Here is a 24,104-nt window from a genome sequence, read left to right as displayed (position 1 = left end):
ACTCCGCTCACTCGACGAACTCTCAACTCAACAATGGCGAACGTAATTGGAAAATATTGAACGCGAGTGCGAAGAAAATGTGAAATTTAGCACGGCCAGAGCTGCAACAGTGTTTGATGATTGAAAAGTTTTGAAAAAGAGGCGATAATATGCCACAAACAAGAAACGAAAACTGACTAAACGTGCAAACTGAATACGGATCGGAAATAGCAGTAACTAGTTCCCTCTCTCTTTCGCTCTCTTTTCTCTTCTAATACCCCCGCCCCGCGCCCTACCGGTTGCAAAAACAAAATGAGATTCTGCGTTGTTGTTTGTTGCGTGTTATTTTTGCTGGCCAGCGGGCTTATTGCATCAGCTACAGCAAAATCACAACAGGGCGACTCGGCAGAAGTCGTCAGCAGCGGCGAGGATGAGAAGACGGTAAGTGGGGGCGGCACTGGGCCGTATGACCCACTAAGGGCTAACACTGGACTACCAATGAATATTTCATCACCTTGCCCGATATGTTGTTCATAAGTTTCTCTCGCTCTTCCACAACCCGCAGGACTGCACGGACCTCGCCCGCGACGAGGAGGCGCTGATGGTGTTCTCCACACTGGGCGGCGGACTGACAGCCATCGATCCGGTGACCAGCGAAATACGCTGGACAATAGCAGATGGTAATTACGCGGGCACTCCGCTGTCCTCCACACTCACTGCACCCCTATTTTCCGGCCACAAGTGTGGGACTCGAAACATATGATGGGCAAAGAAGGGTCCTTATTATCAAAAGTGGGAATTTTCCAGCATATATCTCGGGAAATGGGTGTTTTTAGGTATCTAAATACTTTAAAGATAAAAAAACAATATGGTTTTGTTATTGAAAACATTCGAACTGGAAGCACTAAGATCTTTCATAAATGCAAAGTCAGGAAAATTTAATTGTTACCGAATGCCACATTAAGAATATTTTTGTTTTGTTTATTGTTTTGCTCATTGAAATGTGAGAATGTTTCTTTAGACCATTTAACAGCTAAATTTAAATCGTTTTATTTGCGTTTATTGTTGTTTTAAGCTAAATCTAGGAGTCTTTTTTTTTTAGGGAAATTGCCGCTTTATTTGCATAGTAGATTTAAAGATCTTAAGAGATCTAGCTATATATATATATTTATTCCCATGCTGTCACCACCCCTCCTGGAAAATTGCCACTTCACCAGGCTGTTGCACTCGCCGTTTGAAGTGCGAAATGCGTAGCACATGCATGCGCTCGATGAGCTCATCGCAGATTTCGTATCTGCCAGATGTAAGAGCCTAGGATAGATCTTTCCACCGCCTTTCGTGCTCTATTATTTTCACTCTCGCCATTAATGTTGTGTATTGTGCTGCGGGCCTGATAAGGTCCCGCGTCTAGCGCAATCTCGACAAGCGTTCTCGGCACACAATTCCACCAATTAAGTTGCCAGCCAGTGCGCCATATCACCAGTTGCTGTTCCCCCATACCCTTTCCGCAGTGGGTGGTTGGGACTTTGAGCCATTTTCCATTCGGTTCATTGAATATTCCCATAATTTCTCAGCGTGACGTATTGATTTTCGGTGGCTCTCAAGTGCGTTAATCTTGTGGTCATTTGGCTGCTTCGTATTAACCTCTGAGATTAGCTGGCATATATAAATGAGTCACCAGGAGAAAGATGTTAGTAAATTGCGCGATTAAAGGGGTTAATGTGCATAGCTTTCGTTTGAATTGGTGCACTTGTTGGCTACCATTAGTATTATTATGTTTGTTTAATGTGTATAGCATTCAATAGATCACTAAAATGGGGCTTCACTTATCTAATTAAAAAGTGAGGGCATTTTCAATTCGAATTATCGAATATTGCTTATAAACCTGGTGCTATTTTTATTTTCACTGGCTTTGTTGATTGATTTTCCACTTCAGAGCATTCATATTCGCCTGATAAGTAATGCCTCAAGAACTTCCTTTAATTACTCCCCAACTAAGTATTGGAGTTATGCCAAATGACTCTCTGTGGACAATACGCCCTCCACATGTTTGTTTAATTTCTGAAATAAAAAACCCACGCCCCGTGAAGATTATTTTATGTGATAGCTGCAATACACATGTATGTCCATTCGTATTATTAGAAATTTCATGCTGCCCGCTTGTCGCCGGGCTTCGTGGAACTGCAAATGATTGAAAATTCAGGGAGACAAACATGTGGACAGCATCTGACTAGCGGTTTCATGGCAGAGCGCACTATTTGGGCAGTATTTTTCCGAGTCATTCAAGCCAATAATATGTTTTTGATTCGCGGTAATTACACTGTTTCGCCGGCTCTAGCACAGCAGATCGGTGTACCGATTTGTTAGGTTCTATTACCTCATCACGAGACGGAATCAGGTTTTGTCTACGACTACCGCTAGGCAATTAGAATGCTCATGCTAATGAAAGTGCTGCGGCGAGTTAAATGACCTGCCCCAGAAATTGCGGCAACATTCGGTTAATGCCGGGAATGTTTTTGGGGTTGCAACTAATTATTGATAAGAATGGACAGTACATCGAATTGTTTGGTTTCATTACTCGATATTGGTTGACGACCATCTTTCCTGGCAATACTTGAGTTTTGTTTAAACCATTTCGTCAATATCGTGCATGCGATGATGGTCTCCATTTGCATTCGACAAAGTCAGAATTTAACGCTGTTGCCTCGCGCGAATTGTTGGCGATAACAGAAAGAAATTGCCAACACGACTGGCGTAAACACTTTGGATTTGATCAGCCAGCCATGGGTCCCCCAGGTCTATTTCGTATTTACCCAACTGCTGTTTGCTTTGGCTTTGTCTGCCGCGCCAAAAAGCCGCTTAATTTATTCGGGCCTTTTGGTGGAAAGTGTTCACGTTCTTTAATGTGCACCAGAAAATGTGCTCTCCGCTTGGGATGGGGTTAATGTATAGATTACATTTTCGTTCCCATCGGTATAAGTATGTACATACATCAGGAGATAAGCGTTATCGAGAACAGGTTCTGGTTATAATTTATTATATTTCCCTTACTTTACTCCACGTTAGTTGCACCGATATCAGGAACTTTTTATTGGAATTTGTTTACTGTGCACACTTAAAATAATTTACTGCAAAAGGGGTTCATCACTCTAAATTGAAAAGATAATAATAATAAGTATACTTGCTAACTAAAGCTGAGTATTGAATAATAATCTGGAATTCAGAAATTTCTGCTTAAACTAAAATTTTTAATTGATAACAGTGGGATTTTTTAAAATTCGTCAAAAATAGACATGAAATGTTCATTACTAGTTAATACTGGGTAATAAAAGGAAATAAAAAGAAGCAAAATAAAACTAAAAATATTGTTATTGCCGGCTAGTCAAATGTGTTTTTGGCGCGGAGTATATATATATTAGGTTATCTTGTCGTAACAAAACAACTTGTAATGAATTCGATGCAGTATGCGATTTGAAAGTTTAACACCACTCGGAATACATTTTGTGTGATTTTGCATATATTGTGCTTTTACATGGATGCAAAGGAATCGGACTTTATCACGATTTCGAATTTGCAATCATGTTTATTACTTTGTTTTTCTTTTATGATTTTACTTTTAAGCTATAATTGTATTTCTTTTAGATCCTCCTATAGTAGCAGAACATCAGGAGAATGTTCAGGTTCCGCACTTTCTGCCCGATCCTCGAGATGGCAGCATTTACCAGCTGGGTCAGATGGGCAGTCTTAAGAAGTTACCGTACACCATTCCCCAACTGGTGGCCAATGCTCCCTGTCGTTCCTCCGATGGAATCCTGTACTCAGGGAAAAAGAGCGACACCTGGTATATGGTGGATCCTAAGACGGGCAGACGCGAAAAGGTTATGGGCTTTGGCGATGCCACAGTGGATGGTAAGGAGGGCGAGCAGATCGGCTGGGCCACTTCGCGGGCCATCTATCTAGGCCGGACTCAGTACACGGTCATGATGTACGACAGCCTGGCTAAGAACAAGGATGCTAAGCCATGGAATATCACATTTTACGACTACAATGCTGTGAGTGCTCCTCCTGAGCTGGCCAAGGAATATGGTAAGTGCATCTCATAATATAAGAGTGTACACATTTGCTTATGATCTCCCGCACGCAGAGTATATACATCTGACCACCACCACCAATGGACAAATTGTGACTCTGGATCGAAAACACGGTAAATTTCTGTGGCAGCGCGATCTGAGCAGCCCAGTGGTGGCTGCATTCCTTTTGGGACCAGACGGGCTACTCAGTGTGCCATTCACCACGGTCTCTGATGAGGCTTACCAGGCCATCCTCGAGGAGTCGAAAACAGGAAATGTGAACACCGTGAAGCTATTGTAAGGGACATACGATATTCGTCCTGAATTCCATATTAATTGTAATATTTTCAACAGCCAATCCCTTTATGTGGGCGAACATCAAAAGGGCTTGTATGCCCTGCCTTCGCTGGTGGACAAGAACACGCCTCGTATTTCCACAGCACCACCTATAAAACTCCTGGATGGACCTACAGGAGACCAGAACAGCAACCAAGAGACAGATCCGCGCACCATTTACATTAACGATGTGCTGCAAGAGCATGCAGGAATTATGTTGGGACACTACAACATGCCCAATGAGGGTAATGGTAACCTGCAGCTGTCACCGACGACAGCCAGCAGCAAGGTGGTTCAAAGTCTGGCCACCATTCACAACTATAACGATGGCTACGGCCTGTTGGCCAATAATGAAAAGAACGCCGCCGACATTGGCGTGCAAACGGATCCCGAGCTGGTCGAAATTGGCATTGATCAGCGGACGAATGGGAACACCATTAATCGGACGAAGACAATAATACTGCAGAACAGCAATAAGGTGCAGGCCTTTATCAACGAGTGGTTTATGGAGCATCCTAGCGGAAAGGTGCATCAGATTCTAATTGTTATCGTTCTGGGTATGATTGCCTTGTTCTGGTACACCTGCAGCACAATGAGGGAGCTGCAAAAGCAGAGCGAGAATGGTTCAAAAACCTTTGCCATAGCCCAAAATGGATCCAATGGAAGCACTGGCAGCAATGGTAGCAATGCGAACGCTGAAGACCTAGTGGACTTGGGTAATGGACAAGTGCGTGTGGGCAAGATCAGCTTCAGCACAAATGAAGTGCTGGGAAAGGGCTGCGAGGGTACTTTTGTCTTTAAGGGCACATTCGAGGAACGTTTCGTAGCCGTAAAACGGCTGCTGCCCGAATGCTTCACCTTTGCTGATCGCGAGGTGGCCCTATTGCGAGAATCGGACGCGCACGAAAATGTGGTGCGCTACTTCTGCACCGAACAGGATCGCCAGTTCCGCTACATAGCCGTCGAGCTGTGCGCGGCCACTCTGCAGGACTACACCGAAGGAGATCGCTCGCTGGAACTTCAAAATCACATCGATGTTTGGCAAGTGTTGAGCCAGGCTGCATCTGGACTTAGTCATCTTCACTCTCTCGACATTGTGCATCGCGACATTAAGCCGCAAAATGTTCTTATTTCTCTGCCAGACGCCAAGGGCAAAGTACGTGTCATGATCTCCGATTTTGGGCTGTGCAAGAAGCTGAATTTTGGCAAGACTAGTTTCTCACGCCGATCGGGTGTAACAGGCACCGATGGATGGATAGCCCCAGAAATGATGAGATCACAGCGAACGGTACGACATGATTTTTATTATTACCCTACACTACTTCTTCACCATCACAAGAACTTTCTAAAATCGATGTCTTTCAATTATTTACAGACAACTGCTGTGGATATATTTTCCTTGGGCTGCGTTTATTATTATGTTTTAAGTGGCGGTCACCACGCCTTTGGTGACAATCTGAAGCGACAGGCCAACATACTCTCCCACGAATACAATCTGGCCAAGCTGCGCCCAGAGGACGACAGTGAGGACAGCCGAATTGTAGGTTATCTTCACCAAAAAGTTATAGCTAGTTGTTCTAATTACTTCATTTTATTTTAAAGATCCTTGCTGAGCAATTAATATCGGATATGATACACAAGGATCCGCAATCGCGACCTCCAGCTCGTTGTATCGGAAATCATCCGCTCTTTTGGGATGAGCCTAAAATGCTCTCGTTCCTCCAGGATGTCAGCGATCGTGTGGAGAAGTTGCAATTCCATGCTGAACCGCTCAAGTCGCTGGAGAAGAACGGGCGGATAGTCGTTTTAGACGATTGGAATGTCCATCTGGACCCCATGATCACGGATGATTTGAGGAAGTACCGCGGATATATGGGCGCCAGTGTACGAGATTTGCTCCGTGCTCTGCGCAACAAAAAGCATCATTATCACGAGCTAACGCCAGCCGCCCAGAAGATGCTGGGCTGCATTCCGCACGAATTCACCAACTACTGGGTGGATCGCTTCCCGCAGCTCATTTCACACGCCTACCACGCGTTCAGTATTTGCTCAAATGAGCCGATATTCAAGCCTTACTACAGTGCCGGCTATCTTTTTACACGTCCGTGGTACTTTGATGCGGACGATGCGCTGTTTCCCATGCTGATGCTGGATCCCAAGCCCCTGCCCAAGATTGGTAGTCCTAAAAAGACACCTTCGCCGGCAAGCAGCCAAGCTCAGCAGCTGAAGCAAAGAAAAGGGCTCTACAACTTTCGTAAGCCCAACGATGAGCTGCCGATTCCTGGCGTTGGTCTGCAGCGTAATCTAGAGCTAGATGGACAATCACTGGAGCCCGATGGCAAGCGGGATGTGTTTGCTAACTTTAAGTTTCGGCGCTACTCGAAGCCGGGAAACAATCGCAATTACAACGGTGGGCACAAGGAAGCGCAGGACAAGGAAAAGTACGTAATCTGGACGCTGCCACCTTCAACGCAGGATTAGGGCATAGACCCAACCAGATCAGATTAGACAAGCTTTAGTTGTAATCATTTATTAAGATAATTATTTTAATTTAATCGTGCAATTTGTGTATATGCAACTATTCCAAAATGATTCCCAATTCAGTTCTTAGCAAAAATATTCAACGGTAAGTAAACAAATGAAACTATTTTGTATACCAAGTAAGAATAATGTAGTGTGTCTTCTGTCGAATGCACGGAATTTAACTGTGATAATTTTTGATTTTGTTCAATGCCCAAGTGCAAGTTGATCTAGACAAATAGTTCGAGTTTTATATATAGTACCTAGACTTATTGTATATTTATGCATTAGTTAAGACACACCTACCTATCCCAACACTCCTCCCATTCGTGGAGATCCTTGACAAGCGAAGTTTTTAGTTTTTATATCTATTATAAAAGCACTTAGTTCTACAGTTCAATAATGGAATGTTTCAGTTGATGAATAACTTGATGCTTGGTAACGAGCTGCATTTTCTAAGAAATCATAATCTTAAACGAAATGAAAACTAAATAAAAATTTAAAACAAATTTTACAAAACAATTTTATTTGCACTATACATTTATAAAAACAATGGCAATCAAGAGCCGATTTTAAAAATGTTCTCAATATTTTGGCTACAAGAGATGGGTGCTTAGTTCGATAACAAATTCATAAATAACAAATATAAAGGCTATAGCTATACACGAGATTTTGGTTCTTTAGAAGAAAACTTTGTAACTAGAACTTTGTTTCACTTTGGCTTCAATGGTTTCCTCGTTGTTTGCGGACTTTTGTTTCATTGTCAAATTTAGTTTGCCGACTTCATCATTGTTTTCATCTCGTTGCGCACACAGTACTTGAAAGCATCCCAGCCCTCCGATTTGGCCACGGACTGTAAGGCAATACGTTTGGGATTAGTAGTGATCGGGATTTTGGAGATCATTGTGAAAATGAAAGAGGAGGGGAGACACAAAAGTGATGATAAGCAGCAAGAAAGCAAAGACTTTGTGGGTTCCTTCGCCCACTGACCTTTTCTCCATTCGGTTGGACTACCTTAATGGAAACCATTAGACGCTCATCGGGGTCTACGACATCTTGCTAGGGGAAAAAAGTACAACTCATTGCTAATAAGCAGCTGCTGTTTGGACTTTTAACTTGGACAACAAAGCTCATTTCGTGGCACAGTTCGTTGTTAGACAAGTGGTGAGTCACAAAAAACAGACCTTCGACGAGCAATGCGATGGAAATGATATGGTAATGAATGGATTTCAAAATAAACAACGCTTTCAATAAACTTAAAATAAATCTTAATAGTTAAAAAGGCTGTCCTTTGCATTTCAATGATGTTTCTTGGACATACAAGGTGCAACAAATAAAAAACCAATTCTGTGTATATTTCAGGGTTTAATGGTTATATGGCCAATTCAAATTAAAGCGAATTTTAATAATAATAATAATAAATGTCATGGAATCGGGTTAATATCCTTAAAACTAAATTATAAGTTAACGCAATTAAACAGTGAGCTTAAAGCAAAGAAACGCTTAAAGGCGAGACAAAAACTAAATGAACACACACATTCAATGGGACAGAGAGCGGCAAACAAAAAGAGGTATTCATTAAATGACTTAAAATAAATTGGGTTAAACTAAATATTTAGTAATCAGTGCCAAAGCGCATCGCTGTCTATGAAGTAATCCAGGTGGCGGCACACCCGATGTCGCCAGGCGACAAACAGCGGATAATCGGGCTCATCATAGGCGTCCAGAGCTTCGTTGTAATCAAAGAAACGACCACTTACTTTGAAGCCGCGATGCAGGCGATCCTTCATGATGGCTATGAACTCCTTGTAGGACAGCAGGCCATCGCCATCCGCGTCGAAGATGGCGAACACGGTATCGATCAAGTGAGGACTTAGCTTATAGCCGGTGCAGATCTTGACAGCGCGCGAAAATTCATCTAAAAATTGGCGATATATGCACTTAAATTTTATATTAACTATGTTAATCTACTCACCCTTTGAAATGGCTCTATCCGCCAGCGTATACATGCGCATGGCGATTGTGAAGTCATCCAGATTGTTGAGGAAGTGACAAAAGTCGCGGAAATCGTGAAAGGATATGCCCTTCTCATCCTTGACCCGCTCGAGCAGGCGCTCCAGAAAGACATCATACTCGTCGGTGGCCAAGTACGTGTAACGCAGCAGGATTTTGGCAAAGTCCAGCTCGCTGATGACGCTGTTGCCCTTGGAGAACTCGTGGAACTCCAGCTCCAGCACCTCCGTCTGCAGGTTGTCCATGAAGCGGTAGAAGTTATCGTAGTTGATCACCCCAGTGCCCCGCTTGCCGAAGAAGTGCAGCTGCAGTGTGGTGGCCACCATGTGACGCCGCTGCAGACCCTCGCCATCGTTTACATAGTTCTGCTGGAATGCATTCAAGGTATTGAGGATTAGTGACTCTTCGAGATAGTTCACCCATTAGTTAGTTACACCAGGCTCATGCTTGGGACTCGGGATGACCTTACCTCCAGGGGAGTGGGCGTTGCGAGCTCCTCTTCCGGCTCTTGCTCGCCGTGCTTCTCCTTCCAAGCGCCACTGAAAATGCGCTCCATCTGGGATTTTATTTACATGCCAGTTTCAGGGGGCGGGTTTTTGTTTGTGCAGGATTGGGTGTTAGGTGGGAGAGAAGAGAAGTTAGGTGGTTTAGTACGGGTCAACGCAGTGGTGGAGCGTTTCTAGGGTGTAGGCCTGTTTTTGATATCAAAAAACAAAGCGACAGGAAAAAAAAACAAAAGCTTGTAACGTAACAAAAACTGTAACTAAATAACTATTAAATGGTCTAAAGGAACAAAAGCAAAGCCACTGGGATAACGTATCCTTCGTAAATAGAACAAAACACAACGTAACTTAGCATAGCTTCTACAATATGCTCCTGGCACATATCGAGTTCTGTACAATTTGAGCAGAGTTTTCGCGAAGCAAAGCCAATAATACTTTTTGGGAACTCTGATGGCTAACACTTACTATACCCCTTTTCGCCTGAGGCACTGCCATGGGTTTCGTCATTTGGCTTTGCTCATCGTAGGACACTAAACGCGAGAGCTGCCATCGAAATCGTATTCCCAAAACGGGGTCACAAATTAAATAAATTATGCAAAAATCAGAAGATGTAAATTGAAATATAAAACTAAGGGGTAAGTGTTGTTTGTGCAGCTTACTTCAGTGCCCTAGGGCCAGCTATTTCGAATGAGTTTTCATTATTCATAAATTATACAATTAAATTATGGCTTAACTTAATAAATGAAATGCTTACAATTCGCTTGGTTTGTGGATCGACATTTTGAGTGTCTTTTAAAGCGCCGGCCAAAATGGAAATTATCTAATAATAAACATTTTTCGAAAATTATATTAAATCATAAGTAAATAAAATCAATTCGAGGATCCCATAGGAATTATGAGCATATAATGGGCACCCAGATTCCTGTATTTACCACTAGAAATTCGTCCTTGTCAACGCGCTGATTTCCATCCGTGTCGAACATGTTGAATGCGATTCGGAATCCTGATTTCGGCTCTAAAATAATTTTAAATTATAGTAGAATCCACCTTAATCCGTTGTAAGTATCACTTACTTGTTAGAATGGACAGCAAAAACAAATATTCCGTGTAGGAGACAATGCCTGAAAGGAAAATGTATAGTCTACATTAACATTATCGTACAGATTTATTTGAAAAATGGAAATCATTGAGATTCTTATCAATACAAAGTAGTACGTAAGCATTTGTAATAGTACACCAATCCATAAATTAAGTTAAAGTGCTGCCTTTATCAGATCTTGTCTGCTAATTGAATTTATAGAAATGGCCAGGTAACAAACATAACTGCTTGGCTATTCTAATTTATTCGAAAGCGTATGATAAGTGACTTGATTTCGTGCAGAAAACAACTACATTTATGGCAGTTAAAGTAATATATTTGTAAGATTTTCTTAAAATATTCTCTAAATAGATTGAAATGCGTAATTAATGGCAATTGTTGTACTCTTATAATCATTCATTAGATGTAGAATGGAATATAATCTTATTTATAAACATTTAGCATATACATATATCGGAATTCTTACCCTTGTCCCTTAGGTTGCGAAACAGACGAGTGGAACCCTTCTTCAAAGCAGGCGTGTTCTCCTTGTATTTATCCACCTCATCGCTGGACAACTGGCGTCGTTTCAAGCGAGCTGCAGTATAAATTAGGATATCAAAGATACCAACTAATTAGATCATCTCACTTACGTCTGGGCTCCTGCTCAACAACGGAGTCTAGGAAGTCCTGCGGTGTCATGTAGAGCTGGTCATCGTACTCCACGGATGCAAACTTGATGAAGCGGCGCTCCCGGGCCGTCAGTTTTACGTTCTCCAGCTCGCTATCGTCGCGCTGCGGGATCAGAGATCGAGGATGTTGGAAGAGATTAATCAGGCCATCGATGGATGGTAACTTAATATGCCGCTGTGCGTATTTGGTGGTGACCATTATTGAAATAAATCAGCGAACGAACGATTGGATCGCGGGCAGACGAATTTCCGCCTCTTGGTTGGTCACAAAGGCAAACCGACGGGGACAAAAGCTGGGCCAGCAATCTTGAGTCTGGACGGGTTTGATCTGGTGACGTTTTGATTAATGCCCGGCCATGGCACCTCGCACCGCGATCAGAAATATTAATTTGATCCGGTTTGCGCCGTACATCGCAAATTACATGTATGATCTGCATTTAATTCGAAATGCGAATTTTTGACGGGCGGCCAGGCAGGATTATTCCCACGTTGATCGTTTGGCAAATAAAGTGTTTAATTAATTTGAGAACATGTTGTGACCGGTGATCCGCCATAAATCTGACATTTAATGCCACCCACAATCAGCAATCATTTTTCCCGCAGTCTCGTAGACAGGGCGAATGACTCAATTGTATTTTATTAGTGGTGCAAAGACAACTCCCAGGCCATAACTCTCGATCACAGCAGAAACCCTGCCTGCCTCCCTATCGCCTGTTTCCAAAAAAATTGGATCCGAACAAAGGCCACTTTGAATGTTAGACATGTGCAGCAAACACTTCTCGACCACGCCCACGTCCATGCCCATGCCCCCAAGAAACCTCGAGGGGCTGGGGACAATTCCTCATAAAAGCAAAGCTGACATCATTCTGACTGCAGCAGAGGCTACAGTAGTTCGGTTTAGAATTTAATGTAAATAATTTAATTATCCTATTCTATATCCAATAAATTCAAGTCTGAAATGATTACTGTGAGTTATTAGTGACCCCTTATTGTGTCAGTAAGTAAAGAGCATAGTTTTAGAAAAGAAAATTTCTATTTAAGGGACTAAATTACTAGTCCAAAAGGTTACTATTTCGTTATTTTCACATGAAAAAAAGAATCATTATCTAAGTATTTAAATACCATACTTAATGCTATTAATAGATTGATATTTGCCAAGACATAACCACTGTGCTGGAACCCTGCGCCCAGAACAAGGAGATTCGAGGTGGCTGCAGGCGCTGGATTTGGATAGGCAACAATTAAACCTCATTCATCATCATCAGGCGCAGTTGTCATAACACATGTCAGGGCCAGGCCAACACCACAACCGAAACCAAATCAAAATCCGAAACCAGGTCCCAAACTCCGGCTCATACTGCAACTGAAATGGAAGCCACGCCCGCGTCTGGCATTGGGCATTATGGTTGCCTCCGATATTGGTGGGTGTATCAAATCGGCAACCAGATCGATTGATAGATAAATTTTCAGTAACTGGCATTCTGTCAGCGTTCGGGGGAGTATCATTTGCCGCCTGCAGGTGCGTGGGCGTTCCGGAGTCGGACTAACTACTTTGCCACTTCATCATGCTCGTTTCAAGGTGTGTGGCACTGGCGCTGGAATTTAATCCAAATGGCTGCAGCCTTGGGAGCTTACATATTTACCGATGGCAAGATATGCAAATCATAGATGAAGATTGGCCATCGGGGAAGAGGAGTCCCAGATGTACTTAAGGAATTTGGCTAAGGACACAAAGGCTATTTTTACGTTGGAACTTGATTACTATGTTCATCTCCTTGAATATGGAAAAATATCAATCAAATACTGTTTGAAGATCTACACACAAATCTAAGTACATTAACAAGATATAAAACATTTTTTTTACCTTGTAGGACCGCTAAACAAAAAGCTTTTGGGGTAATCCCCACCTATTTGGTGTAATCCCTGATAGGCACTTGCCGAAAATGCCCATGTAAATATTTAAACTTCACACCCTGAATCACTCGCAGCTAAATGCTTATCAGCCTGCCACTCAAGTCGACATGTTTTCCAGTTTTTTTTTGTAGGTCTACCCCCAGAGACAATGTCAACAGGTTGACAAATAGTTGTAGCTGTTGCTATTTCATTGAACTTGGACACGCACAACAACGAAGCTCAATTTACATCATTAATAACGACCCTGAACTGAATTTGGTGGGCTTTTGTCGTTGTTGTTGATTTGTAATCAATCAGAATGCATGTGTATTTAATACATTTGATGGGCGATTTGGTAGTAAAAACAATAATAGTGCAGCGAATGAGCGGAGCACAACAAAACGCTGCAAAACAGCTGATAAGATATCACTTCCGTTGCGTTACGTCGTAACGTAGTGGTGTGACGTAGTCACTGACATGCCACAAGCTAAAAATAGCTGCGCAGGTCTTTTTTCCATCCAATTATTGACTTTTCCACACCGAACACTTAGCACACTTGTTAACGCTTTTCACGCTATTAATTTACCATGCGCCTTTTTAGGCTAACTGCATTCACAGGGTTTTCCGCGGAACGTAGTTTGATGAAAGCCGCCAGGGCGGCTAAAGAAACAGCACTACCGCCTACAATAGTAAGCAGACGTCGAGTTTTGTGTCCCGGAATTCTGCCCATTTGTGACGAACTACTGGAAAATCTGGCCGATCGACCAACACCGACGATCACACTCGACCTTTGGGCGATTATTGTGCAGTTTTTAACCGTTAATCTAGCCGCTAAACCCGCCATTTCGACCGAGTTTTAAAGAGGAAAAAACTAAACTAGTGACAAATAGAACTACGTGAGGCGCGCGACGTAAGACGTGGTATGCGTAGCGTATTAGGGTTGCCAGGTGGACATTTTCATAATGAATATCGCTTTAGCGTTTTTTATGCGATAGTTTTGTTGGCATAAGTATTTGGTAACTTGGTTGGCATAAGTCAACCCAAAAGTAAAAAAAAAACCCAAACTGATGAACGATTTATCCTGAAAAAGCGTTTCGGGGAAATTTTTCCATACAAAATTTACCTTGTTTTGTTGCTTTGGGATAATTTTCAGTATTATAAAATGTTATATGTATAGAATATATTTACCGCACTGCATTATCAAAGGAAAGTAATTGTTAAGTAAAAGAGGTGAAACCCGCCAAAAATAGTCACGTAGTTTATGGGGAGTTGCCAGATCAACACTATTGCCTGCAGCTATTTGGCGGGCATTTGAATTAAAATTGAAATAGGAAATCTTTATATTGTCTAAATCGAAAAAGTATTCCATCTTTTCAAATATTTATTGTAATTTAATTTTTAATATATATTAAGATTTATTAATTAAGTAAAATTATTAGACGTCTCAGGCAAGATTTTGTTACGGATTTTGTTAAGTATTATTTCTGTAAAATATAGCACACCTTGTATTTTCAAATCAATTGTATTACACATCAGCATACTAGCTCTAAAATTCAAATATGACTAAGTTTTGTCACACCTGACCGGGATTTCCCAAATTATTTCCGCATAACTGACAGTACCATTAAAAATTATTAACTATTGCCAATTTTGAGTCACTCGAAAAGGGGACTACGTGCCCAAGTCCACACAGATCCGTCCAGAAACTAATTAAAAATCCTGCCAACGAGAATTTCTGCGGCGAGCTCTTGACGCAGAAGTCTGTATATAGTTGACCTTAAACTATTGGGGATTTTTATTGGGCATGCCCAAAATCCGCATGTGACGCGTATCTATCTACGCAAAAATCGAGAACAAATAAACTTATTGACCGTCAAACGTTCTGAGTTTCAATGACTCATTTGGCCGCAACGGCGGGCAGGAGTGAAATATGACAAAAATGCAACTAGAATGCAATAAAAATGTCGAAATATTTTATGGGAAAACAAATGTCCCCATTGAAAGACGATAAAATGATCGAAAGAAACCTGTTGCACTCCCCCAAACGTGTGTAAATTCAATAGAAATGTTATCTGCTCTCCGTTTTCGAATAGGGAAAATATCAATTTCACTCGATTTTCCGCTGTCGCGCGAAACCCAAGACGCAGTCCGTCCTTTTCCCATTTTCTCAGCTCGATTCAGGTGAAGTTCATAACCCAGGATAGTTGACACTTTGGGGCTTTGCTCCACTAACTCGATCTTGGGGTCGCCAAGGAGTCGCCGTTTTCAGCTGGTTTCGTTTACCCCCCAGTTATGAGCTCGTAAATTATTAGTTTCGATTTTAAGCGGCGCATTGTGTTTCCTTTTTCCAATCCATTTCCTGCGAAAGTTGTAAAAGAAGAAGGCGCCAACCGATTCCAAAAGAGGATCCGATGGTCCACAAGATCCGTTGGCACATAAAAATGCGTGTGTTGACGCCTCCACGGGTTCGCCTTGTAAAACTGCCCAAGGGCACAACTCGAATCCACAAAACATCGATCGTTTTATAAATGCACAATATTTCGGTCTTCTTTCGGTAGTAATAAAGTCGTTTAAATCGCAATGCGTATTTGGTTTTCTTTTCCGTTCCACCTTTCTTCTGGAAGTAATAAAGTCGTTTCAATTAGTGCTCGCAAGTCCCGAAAAAAGCGACGTTCAAAAATGTTGGTTAGCGCCAGCCCTTAGGGTTTTATTTTTAAAATTCATGCCGTTTTTTCGCTTTGCTGTTTAATTATTCTGACATTAAAAGTGTTTCGCAGGAACCAAAAGTGCACGATGAAAAAAAAATTCTGAAATATCACATATTTTGGGAAACTTCATACAAATAACAATCATACTATCTCACATATCACACATTTGCTTATATTTAACGTTAATGTGATACGTAATTAGAATGTCAAGAACATCTTAAGTCATTTCATTTTTCTCGGTGACTTGAAGATGAAGTCGATTCCTATCCAACTTGGGTTGGGTCTTGGGTCTTTAGGCCGTGTGATTAGGTAATATTTTTAAGGGGTAGGGTTGCCGCAGAGCACATTCCTCGGGCTGGCCGCATCATTTAACGGTAAAATTGAAATTGATATACGAGCCGACATCCAAAAATCAAAAATAAAAAAAAAAACAAAAATCCCTGAGCGGTTCCAGATACGAAATCAGATTTTTGATTTCGCTGGAACCGTGTACATGCGATGATATCACTGGCTGATCAAATAAAAAGTTCAATGTCAATGCTTGATGGGCGGCTCAATCAGTTTAAGAGCACTTTGTGTCAGGTGAGAGAAAGGGGCCCACCTGTTGCGCCGGTTCACTCGAAGTTCATTGAGTTGTAATTAAAAAAAATAAACAGAACACCAAACTCAAATAATGGAATACAACAAAATATTAAGGGGATGGGGACCACACGCAATCCGCTGCCTGCCATGCACATAAATCTCAATGGCAAATGCGGGACTTTCGGGTGTAACTCCACCTCTGGGAGCTGATGCATCACCATAACCTCCGGAAAAGAATCTTAAATAAAAAAAGGGTGCCAAGGGGTCTTGGCCAAGGATGCTGGACAAGCCGGTTTTTTTTGGTTTTTTGGGTACGTGTGCTATATGCGTAGCAAGTTCGTAGGCCCCTCTAACATGGTGATTTATGAGAGCCCAGGAAACCAGGCGGCTGGCCAACTGGCAGTGGCCAGCAAATAGAAGCCGCTCCAATTACATCACTCAAACCACAGTTAAGGTGACCAAAAAAAAACACTGCCCGAGGAACTGGAACTCCGCGCGACTGTCACATTAGGCTGTTATAATCAGACAGAGAGCCAAGTTTATCGCCGGACAAGATCTTCGCAGGATTACCAGTCTAGACTTGGGATCTCTGCCTAGATCTTTGATCAGGGTCTCCTCTCTCTGTGATCTTGGCTGCGTTAACGGTCCATCTGTTGTTGGCCAACAGCCGGTTTGGCCAACTTTACGATCGGCGCTATATGTATGCTGCTTCCTAGCCCATCGAAAATGTACAAAAATAAGGTGAGTCAAAATAAGAAATAAGTACACTGGGAAAACATTATTTATTATTAGAAGTATAATCGATCATGCGGTGCATATAAAAATATAAATGAGTTTCCAAAATAAAATAATATTCTTCAATGTGCACAGAAATATTCTTCGTTTAGTCTTCAAAAGTTGTCATAATTTTGAGACAATGCAAAATTAAATTACAAATTTTGAAATAAGATTAATATTTATCCCAATCCACTTACCTTTAAAATTATTAATCCTTAGTAAGAGGTCTAGTGTGTACAATATGTTTACAATTTATTCTTTTTTTTCCAGTGCATACAACGTTAGAAAACTTCTCAATGCTCTTTTGTTCTCTATGCTTTGATTAAGTTCTGATACCAATTTCCATAGGAGGGGAAACTTATAAAGTAACCTGAGCTCTGGCCACCAAGTTTGCAGCCAGACTCGAGTCATTCTTTTAATTTTATTAATTGTTATTGCCGCAAAGTTACATAAATTTTACCAATGCACTGCGATAGATAGCCGTTCCACTGATTTGGTTAATAGCCGCGATATCGATATCTATTTCGTTGGCAGGCAGGCACAATAAGAATTGCTCACATTTATGTAGATTGTGGAAGAAAGGCGATCTATTGAGTGTCTCCGACATTCTTATGGGACAGCTTGACTGATTGTGGGAGAGCCGGTGTAGGAATCCCATCCAGATCCAGCAGCTCAAAGACTAGAAGCTTTTCGAAATCCGAATTCAGTAAGATAAGATGGTAAGGTTTGTCTTCTAGAAATGTGAATAGAAATCGATGAAATCTTGACGACCATCGATCTACCCAATGGTTCTCTTGGAATTAGTGAGTCAAACTTTTTCTGCTATCAGAACTATCTACTCAGTTCATGTTTTCATCTTAAGTGATGCCTAAGTATTTTCTTTGAAATTTTAAATTAATCAATAATTTGAAAAAAGCAAAAAAAAAAAAGAATTCCTTTGACAAATAAATGTTTGGTTTTTGGTTGTATTATGTATAGGCGTTTCCTATAATGTTATGTCTTTCTATATTGTCTAGGGGTACATAATACCTCAGTGTTCGGATATTTGAAGGCAACGCCCCCAATCCTGATCCGAAAATAGTGCCTAATAATGTCACCCTAATCCCTAGATTCAATACCAATGCCATTACCTAGTTCAGGGTCTCGCGTGTGCTCAAGGTGCCCTTCACTTGGGCGCAGGCCAGATGATGCCATCAATTGCTCAACACTTCTCCAGCCGAACCCAATTAAATTAAAGCAAATTTATTAAATTGCCATCGATGGCTGCCAAATTAAAATGTCAACGGCTTGCCGAAACCAAAAGCAGAGGGCGGGGCAGGAGGTGGGCGCAAAAAAGTGTCATAAACTTGTTTGACAGATTTCTTTTGATTCATGGAACCCATAAATAAAGCTCGCCAAATCTTTGGGCGTGGCCCAAAAGCCGAAAGCCCCAAAAGAAACTGCAGCGAAATCAAAGTCAATGCGAACGATGCATAAATATTTTGGCAAACCAAATGAGATTCATTTGCCTGTCATCGTCATGTGGTAAACACCCGCGCCAAGGAATGCAGAGCATAACCACTCCGATCTCGACCAGATCTGATCCTCCGACGACCATTGCATGTGTCGCCCCCATAATTCTTCAACGATTTGGACCACTTGATGATGACATTCATTGCTTCGGTGGAAGGCGCCATCCAACTTACCCATAAATCGAGTACCAACCACAATCGAAACGTGGAAACGTGGAAACTACATCATGGGTGCAAAAAACCAACAGTCCAAGCACCTGCCTCCCATTTCGAGTACGGATTTAGTGCCCACCTAGCAGATCATAACTTGTAACTGGTTCTTCGCGGTGATTCCATCTATCAGTTAATTCCTGGACAGACTTCTTTATGTCCCCAGCCACACCTTGGATACGGATACGGAGTGACCACTAAATTCAAGTGCAATGGCATAGAGACAAGTTTTGAAATCAGCTAGCTGCACCGAAATGTTTTTAGACCGCTTGATCTTGAGATAGCTTAAGTTTCAATGATAATGCTATGTCCAAAATTGAAATTTTATAATATGGAATATTATAATTGAAAATATTTTCAAACTTATAAGATTTGAACATACAAAAAATATTTGTCCTAAAAGTTATTTATTGAAAATGTTCGTTTCAGTGTATAAGACCATAATGGATGCTGGTTAGCTGTCTTTTTAAAGTTTATGTTACATATTTATGCATCACTTTTTTTTTGAGGATTTCTCAGTTATTGTAATCCAATTGATCGCCCATATACATTCCGGATTCGGCGGCTCTGAGCAGGAAGTCTACCAGGGCATTGTTAATATGTTGAAAAAAGTCGCGAATGTCAATCAGCTCCATGGCAGCCGATGTGGTCACATAATTGGGACTATGGCCATTGCTACAAATGGCCAAGTCAGCGTGTTTGCAAAGCTAAGGGTCGTAACAGACACTTGGCATAAATTATCCGTCCAATTTAAGTTAAGATCATACCTTTTTAATCGCCTGGCCAAAGTAACACATGAGCACCACGATTGGTGGACTTGATTCCTCGTCATCGTAGAGCCCCAACAGCGAATGGCAAAGGACCGATGATCCGCAGCTCATCTTTTTTAAGGGTTGGTATATGGTATATATGCTATTTGAAATGTGAAAAATATATAGGATTCACCTGCATACTGGCTGCCACTAGAGTGGGCCAGCACCTCTGCCACCAACCGCCCCACTGAACTTGAAGAACCTGCCAGGCATTCAACATCAGCGGGCGGTTTTGGAGTCGCCGACGATGTATCAGGTCAATCGAAGGGCTTATGCCGGGCTCATGGCTCACCGTCTTGGGAGCTGTTAACTTTGGCCTTGCAAAATACTCCTTGAGTTCTGAGGCACTCAAATTTTGGACGCTTTCTTCGCTGGTGGAAAAATGATTCCTCCGTATATGTTTCGAACCGAGAATGCTTTTACATACTCTGCGACGTCGCTTACCAAGTTTTTTCAACGTATTGTAAGCTGGATACTTTGGGGGTTCAATCTGACTATGAAGAGAAATCAAAATTCTCCATATTCTACGTATTCTGAGATACAATTAATTACTTTTCAGGTCCGAAGCAGCGGCGCAATCCATGGTAAATGTTGTCCATAATAGCAAACATTTCCTGTACTGGCATTCTGTTGAAATGCTTTACTACCAATTTTGTCTTTCCAATTTCAGTGTGACTTTCGAATTTGAAAAATGTTCAGAAGCCCAAAAAGAGGGGGTTAAAATTTATATTCACAAGTTTTCCACCATTTTGAGAACTGTCAGCTGTCAACGCCTGCCCAGAATTACAGATCTGCTACAAAGAAAGGTTGGTAATAAGTTCTATTCGAACATTTTTCCCCATTAGAAAGAAGTATTTTTCACTACCTGCCGGTATGGTAGTACAAAATCTAAAGAATTAGATAGAAAATAAGACACATATTGACGTCTGGTGTTTTTTGTTTTATTTTTCTAAATTGAGGAAACAAAGTTATATGATTTTCCGTGTGCGTTAGAAATTGTGATTAATTTCTGTTCCGATAGATCTGCGTGGAGAGTCAAGGCCCACTCGGATAGTGCACTCATAATTTATAGCGGCAGTGGCTGCCATCATAATTAGCATTGCAATCTAAATCAAAATATTTACAAATCAATTATTGTGATTAGCGACCGCCGCCGCAACTTCCACCATAATCGATCACCCAGCTGGGCACTTCTCGCTCAGGTCGGCGTTCCGTAATCCATACTCCGGTCCAATTCGATCCGAACCGATCCGATTCGAACCCCAACCCCCATCGACTGGGTGGCGACGACAGCATTTCAGAGTTATCATAATTTGCATTGGCCTTAACCCGTTGGAAGATATAAAATATCTTACCGAAAGATTATAAGTTATTCATTAAACGAACATGTACATTCCTTTTTGCAAAATTAGTTACTTGAAAATTTCATTTTGTTCAGTTCATTAGTTCAAGCAGTTTAAAATTGATGAAAATATAATATAGGTTAATGAAATGAAAGCTTACTATGCCATTATTGTATTTCAAATTTATGAGTAAATAGAAAAATTATTATTATAGTCCTTACAATTACCTAAATGTCTTAACTAATTTTAAGTGCTGGGGGTTAAAATGTTTTCGTATCAGCAGGCGACTTAAAGCCCGTCACTTGGTTAAAGACAAAAGACAAGCCTTTGGCGACAGAATCGGTTTGAGATTTGTTTTTAATTGATTCGAATCGATTCGATTGGATTCGATTCGAGTTGAATTGAATTGACTTTCTGTCAGTCTGTGTGTCGGCTGCTGGCAGTATGTTCGTCGCCATTTGCTGACAGGCGCTATTACAATTTTATTAACATAAATTATTGCGTTCAGATCGATCCGATTCAGTTGCGAGTACGTACGTAAGTCGCCTACAACTAATGGAAGCTTAATGGTTGTTAATGCTTGGTGACGGAATTTCTCAACGAAACTACTTTATTGGCCCAACGCGCTTTTGATTGCCGATTTGCGTGTGGATTCAATTGATACTCGATCATATCTGCGAAATAACTTGGCTTATTATTTGCTACCAAACAGGCCAATCATGTTGGTTGACACTGGACATGACAATATATATATTCTGTAATTGAATATCCCACCGATAACAATCTTAAAACGATTCGCTCTTTGATCTGTGAACAAGAAAAAGCCGCCAACCTTGAGCCTTAATGATGGCGCGTTTTTAATCGCCAGGAAAACGCGTGCGATGGGATCAAAAGGTAAAAGACTGGAAGTCAGGTTTACGAGGATCCCTTCCAGAGTTGGGGGCTACCCAAAACCAGCTGCCATAGATCGGGCTATTTAAACACCTTAACGGACTTCACTTGCCACATTTTCGGTCGGCCACGGTTTTTAATTAATCTAGCATCTTGGACGACTTACGCGGAAAAAGGGTCAGAGGTCGTTGAGGCGAGCACATTAGGCTGGAACACTCGACTGGCGGGCTAATTAAGTCATTAGCCCGAAAATGTCCTGCTGCTGCTGCTGCCGCTGCTTCTGCGCATAATTAATCATTTTAATTGTCTGACTCCTTGCTAAAGGACAAGGGGAAACCAAGGGACAATGTGGAAAGTGCAAAGGGCAGATCGACATTCCAAAGGTTGCCCTCGAAAACTGCGGGGGAGTTCTCGCTGTTGTTGGTTATTTATTGGAATAGGCACATTTGGCATGTGCTTCCCCGCGTTTCACCAGGCGTCAAATTCTCGGGCACAAAATGTTTTCATTCCGGTTAATTGAGTTAATTGAGTTTTGAGGCAACCCTTTTTCTGTGGCCTGGCGAAATCACTTAGGCCACTTACGAGCAAGCATTTAGAAATACATTTGAAAACTAAATTAAACACAGGGTCTAAGTAAATTTGCTTATTTCGAAGTATGCAACTTTAGCATGGCTTTACTCGCGCTTCAAGTGATATATTTAAACTCAATATTCTAAATTCAAACTGTTTAAAATTTACAATTTGGACAGATCTACATAGGTACTATTTCTAAACAAGCAAAAGCGCAGTCCACAAAATTCTTAATATGTTTCATAAATCATTTCTACACAACATAATCTAACAAATATTTTCAAAAAATTGTAAGTACCAAACACGATAGATGACACGATAAACAATATTTTATGGCTTTAATAAACAACATTGCCTTCTCAAAACTGCTACTTTATAGCAGTTATATAGTCTTAGCGACAATGTAAAACTTTGCCAATCAGTAGCAAGCCCGCACTTTCCACCGGCAACACCCACCCACTGAATGACGCTGTCATCAAGAATGACGTAGGCGACTACCCCGGAATATTTCTGCAATTTCTGTAGTGTCAAGTTGAAGTTCATTCATACACACATATGGGTATCTGCACCATGTGATTTTTTATAAGCGCCTTCTAAATAGATAAGATAAACTTGTATTCAACGAAATTCGCGCATAGCTGCCTTAACTTTTAAATTTGCCGTGTGACAGTATTTTTGGGGCTAAATTTTGGTCAACATCTAAAATTAGCAAAAATTTCGGTTGGTCAGAAATAGGTTTTGTGGTTTATTGCAGCCACAGGCAAATGAGTTGGTCAAAGTTCAAACCTTATCAGTGCGAATACAACGATGCGATTAGCACCTATCGTGAGTTGGCTTTCCCACGCGACTGATTCACTGGCAATGTTTAGCCGAATAATAAAGGGTACTGGGTGACGCTTGTTGTTGCACTTTGTGTTGTTAGTTAATTGGTATTTGTGCAAGTCCACGCTACCTGGCGAAATACGTCAAAAGCACTGGAAAAGGTCTACGCGCCAAAAAGCACAACCGCCACCAAACGCAATCCAATCAAAAACAAAAAGCAACTGCAATCTCTCCCTTTCACAATGTCTGTTTGAAAACCGTCACGTGATTTGTCGCCGTCGACTTAGGGGGCTCATTATAGTGACAGAACTCTAACAAAAATTAGTAGACTACTGTATTTTATATATATATATATATATATTTTTTTTTTTATATATAGAACATTTTAGTTGAGCTTTATGTTCGAAAGTTGTTTTTCTAGTGACAGATAACACCTTGTAGCCTACATTGTGGCCCAAAAAATTTCAGAATTTTCGGTTAGATAGTTACCATGTAACCGTTTAAGATATTTAGAGTAAGAAAAAGTAGGCTTCATAAATGATTAAGATGACTACAGTTAACCACCCCAAACACTAACAGAATTTGTTTGTTTTACTTAAAATCCAAAAATAATTTTCTAAATACAACAAATAAGTACACAAAAAATAAAAAAAAATTGATTCATATTTTGCATTTAATGTTTGAGTACAATGTTGAGCTAGTAACACAGTAGTTTTTAACCACTCATTAAAATTTATAATTTATTCAGCTACAAAGTATAAATTAGCAACGAACGAAATACAAATCTTTTATAA

At 41.1% G+C, this 24,104-nt stretch overlaps 3 protein-coding genes across 8 annotated transcripts; 1 reads left to right on the top strand and 2 right to left on the bottom strand.

Moving 5' to 3' along the window:
* The first annotated feature begins 14 nt into the window (after positions 1-14).
* Positions 15-7,398, top strand: Ire1 (Inositol-requiring enzyme-1). Its single transcript, NM_001104369.2, has 7 exons — positions 15-420; positions 545-659; positions 3,622-4,065; positions 4,124-4,346; positions 4,404-5,673; positions 5,761-5,925; positions 5,988-7,398. The coding sequence occupies exons 1-7, from the start codon at positions 292-294 to the stop codon at positions 6,864-6,866; spliced, it is 3,225 nt and encodes a 1,074-aa protein (NP_001097839.1). The 5' UTR covers positions 15-291; the 3' UTR covers positions 6,867-7,398.
* On the bottom strand, positions 6,903-13,995 carry MICU3 (Mitochondrial calcium uptake 3). 6 transcript variants are annotated; one of them, NM_001275814.1, is made up of 11 exons: positions 13,671-13,995; positions 11,153-11,294; positions 10,987-11,097; positions 10,495-10,542; positions 10,354-10,436; positions 10,176-10,241; positions 9,887-9,964; positions 9,388-9,474; positions 8,881-9,283; positions 8,666-8,823; positions 7,419-7,758 (listed from the first exon to the last, which is right to left on the bottom strand). In NM_001275814.1, the coding sequence occupies exons 1-11, from the start codon at positions 13,926-13,928 to the stop codon at positions 7,675-7,677; spliced, it is 1,518 nt and encodes a 505-aa protein (NP_001262743.1). In that variant the 5' UTR covers positions 13,929-13,995; the 3' UTR covers positions 7,419-7,674. The 6 variants fall into 6 exon arrangements, with proteins under 6 accessions (NP_732455.1, NP_001262743.1, NP_001163657.1 ...); NM_169877.2 differs by lacking the exon at positions 9,887-9,964 and having other exon boundaries at positions 6,903-7,758; NM_001170186.2 differs by lacking the exon at positions 9,388-9,474.
* Positions 13,996-19,265: 5,270 nt separating this feature from the next.
* CG31459 (uncharacterized protein) lies at positions 19,266-20,461 on the bottom strand. Its single transcript, NM_169876.2, has 4 exons — positions 20,237-20,461; positions 19,818-20,178; positions 19,640-19,753; positions 19,266-19,579 (listed from the first exon to the last, which is right to left on the bottom strand). Exons 1-4 carry the CDS (start codon positions 20,308-20,310, stop codon positions 19,388-19,390), a joined length of 741 nt encoding a protein of 246 aa, NP_732454.1. The 5' UTR covers positions 20,311-20,461; the 3' UTR covers positions 19,266-19,387.
* Positions 20,462-24,104: the final 3,643 nt, after the last annotated feature.

This window comes from Drosophila melanogaster, chromosome 3R (genome assembly GCF_000001215.4).
Source record: "Drosophila melanogaster chromosome 3R".
Classification (NCBI taxonomy): domain Eukaryota; kingdom Metazoa; phylum Arthropoda; class Insecta; order Diptera; family Drosophilidae; genus Drosophila; species Drosophila melanogaster.
This window is presented reverse-complemented; position numbering and strand designations above follow the sequence as displayed.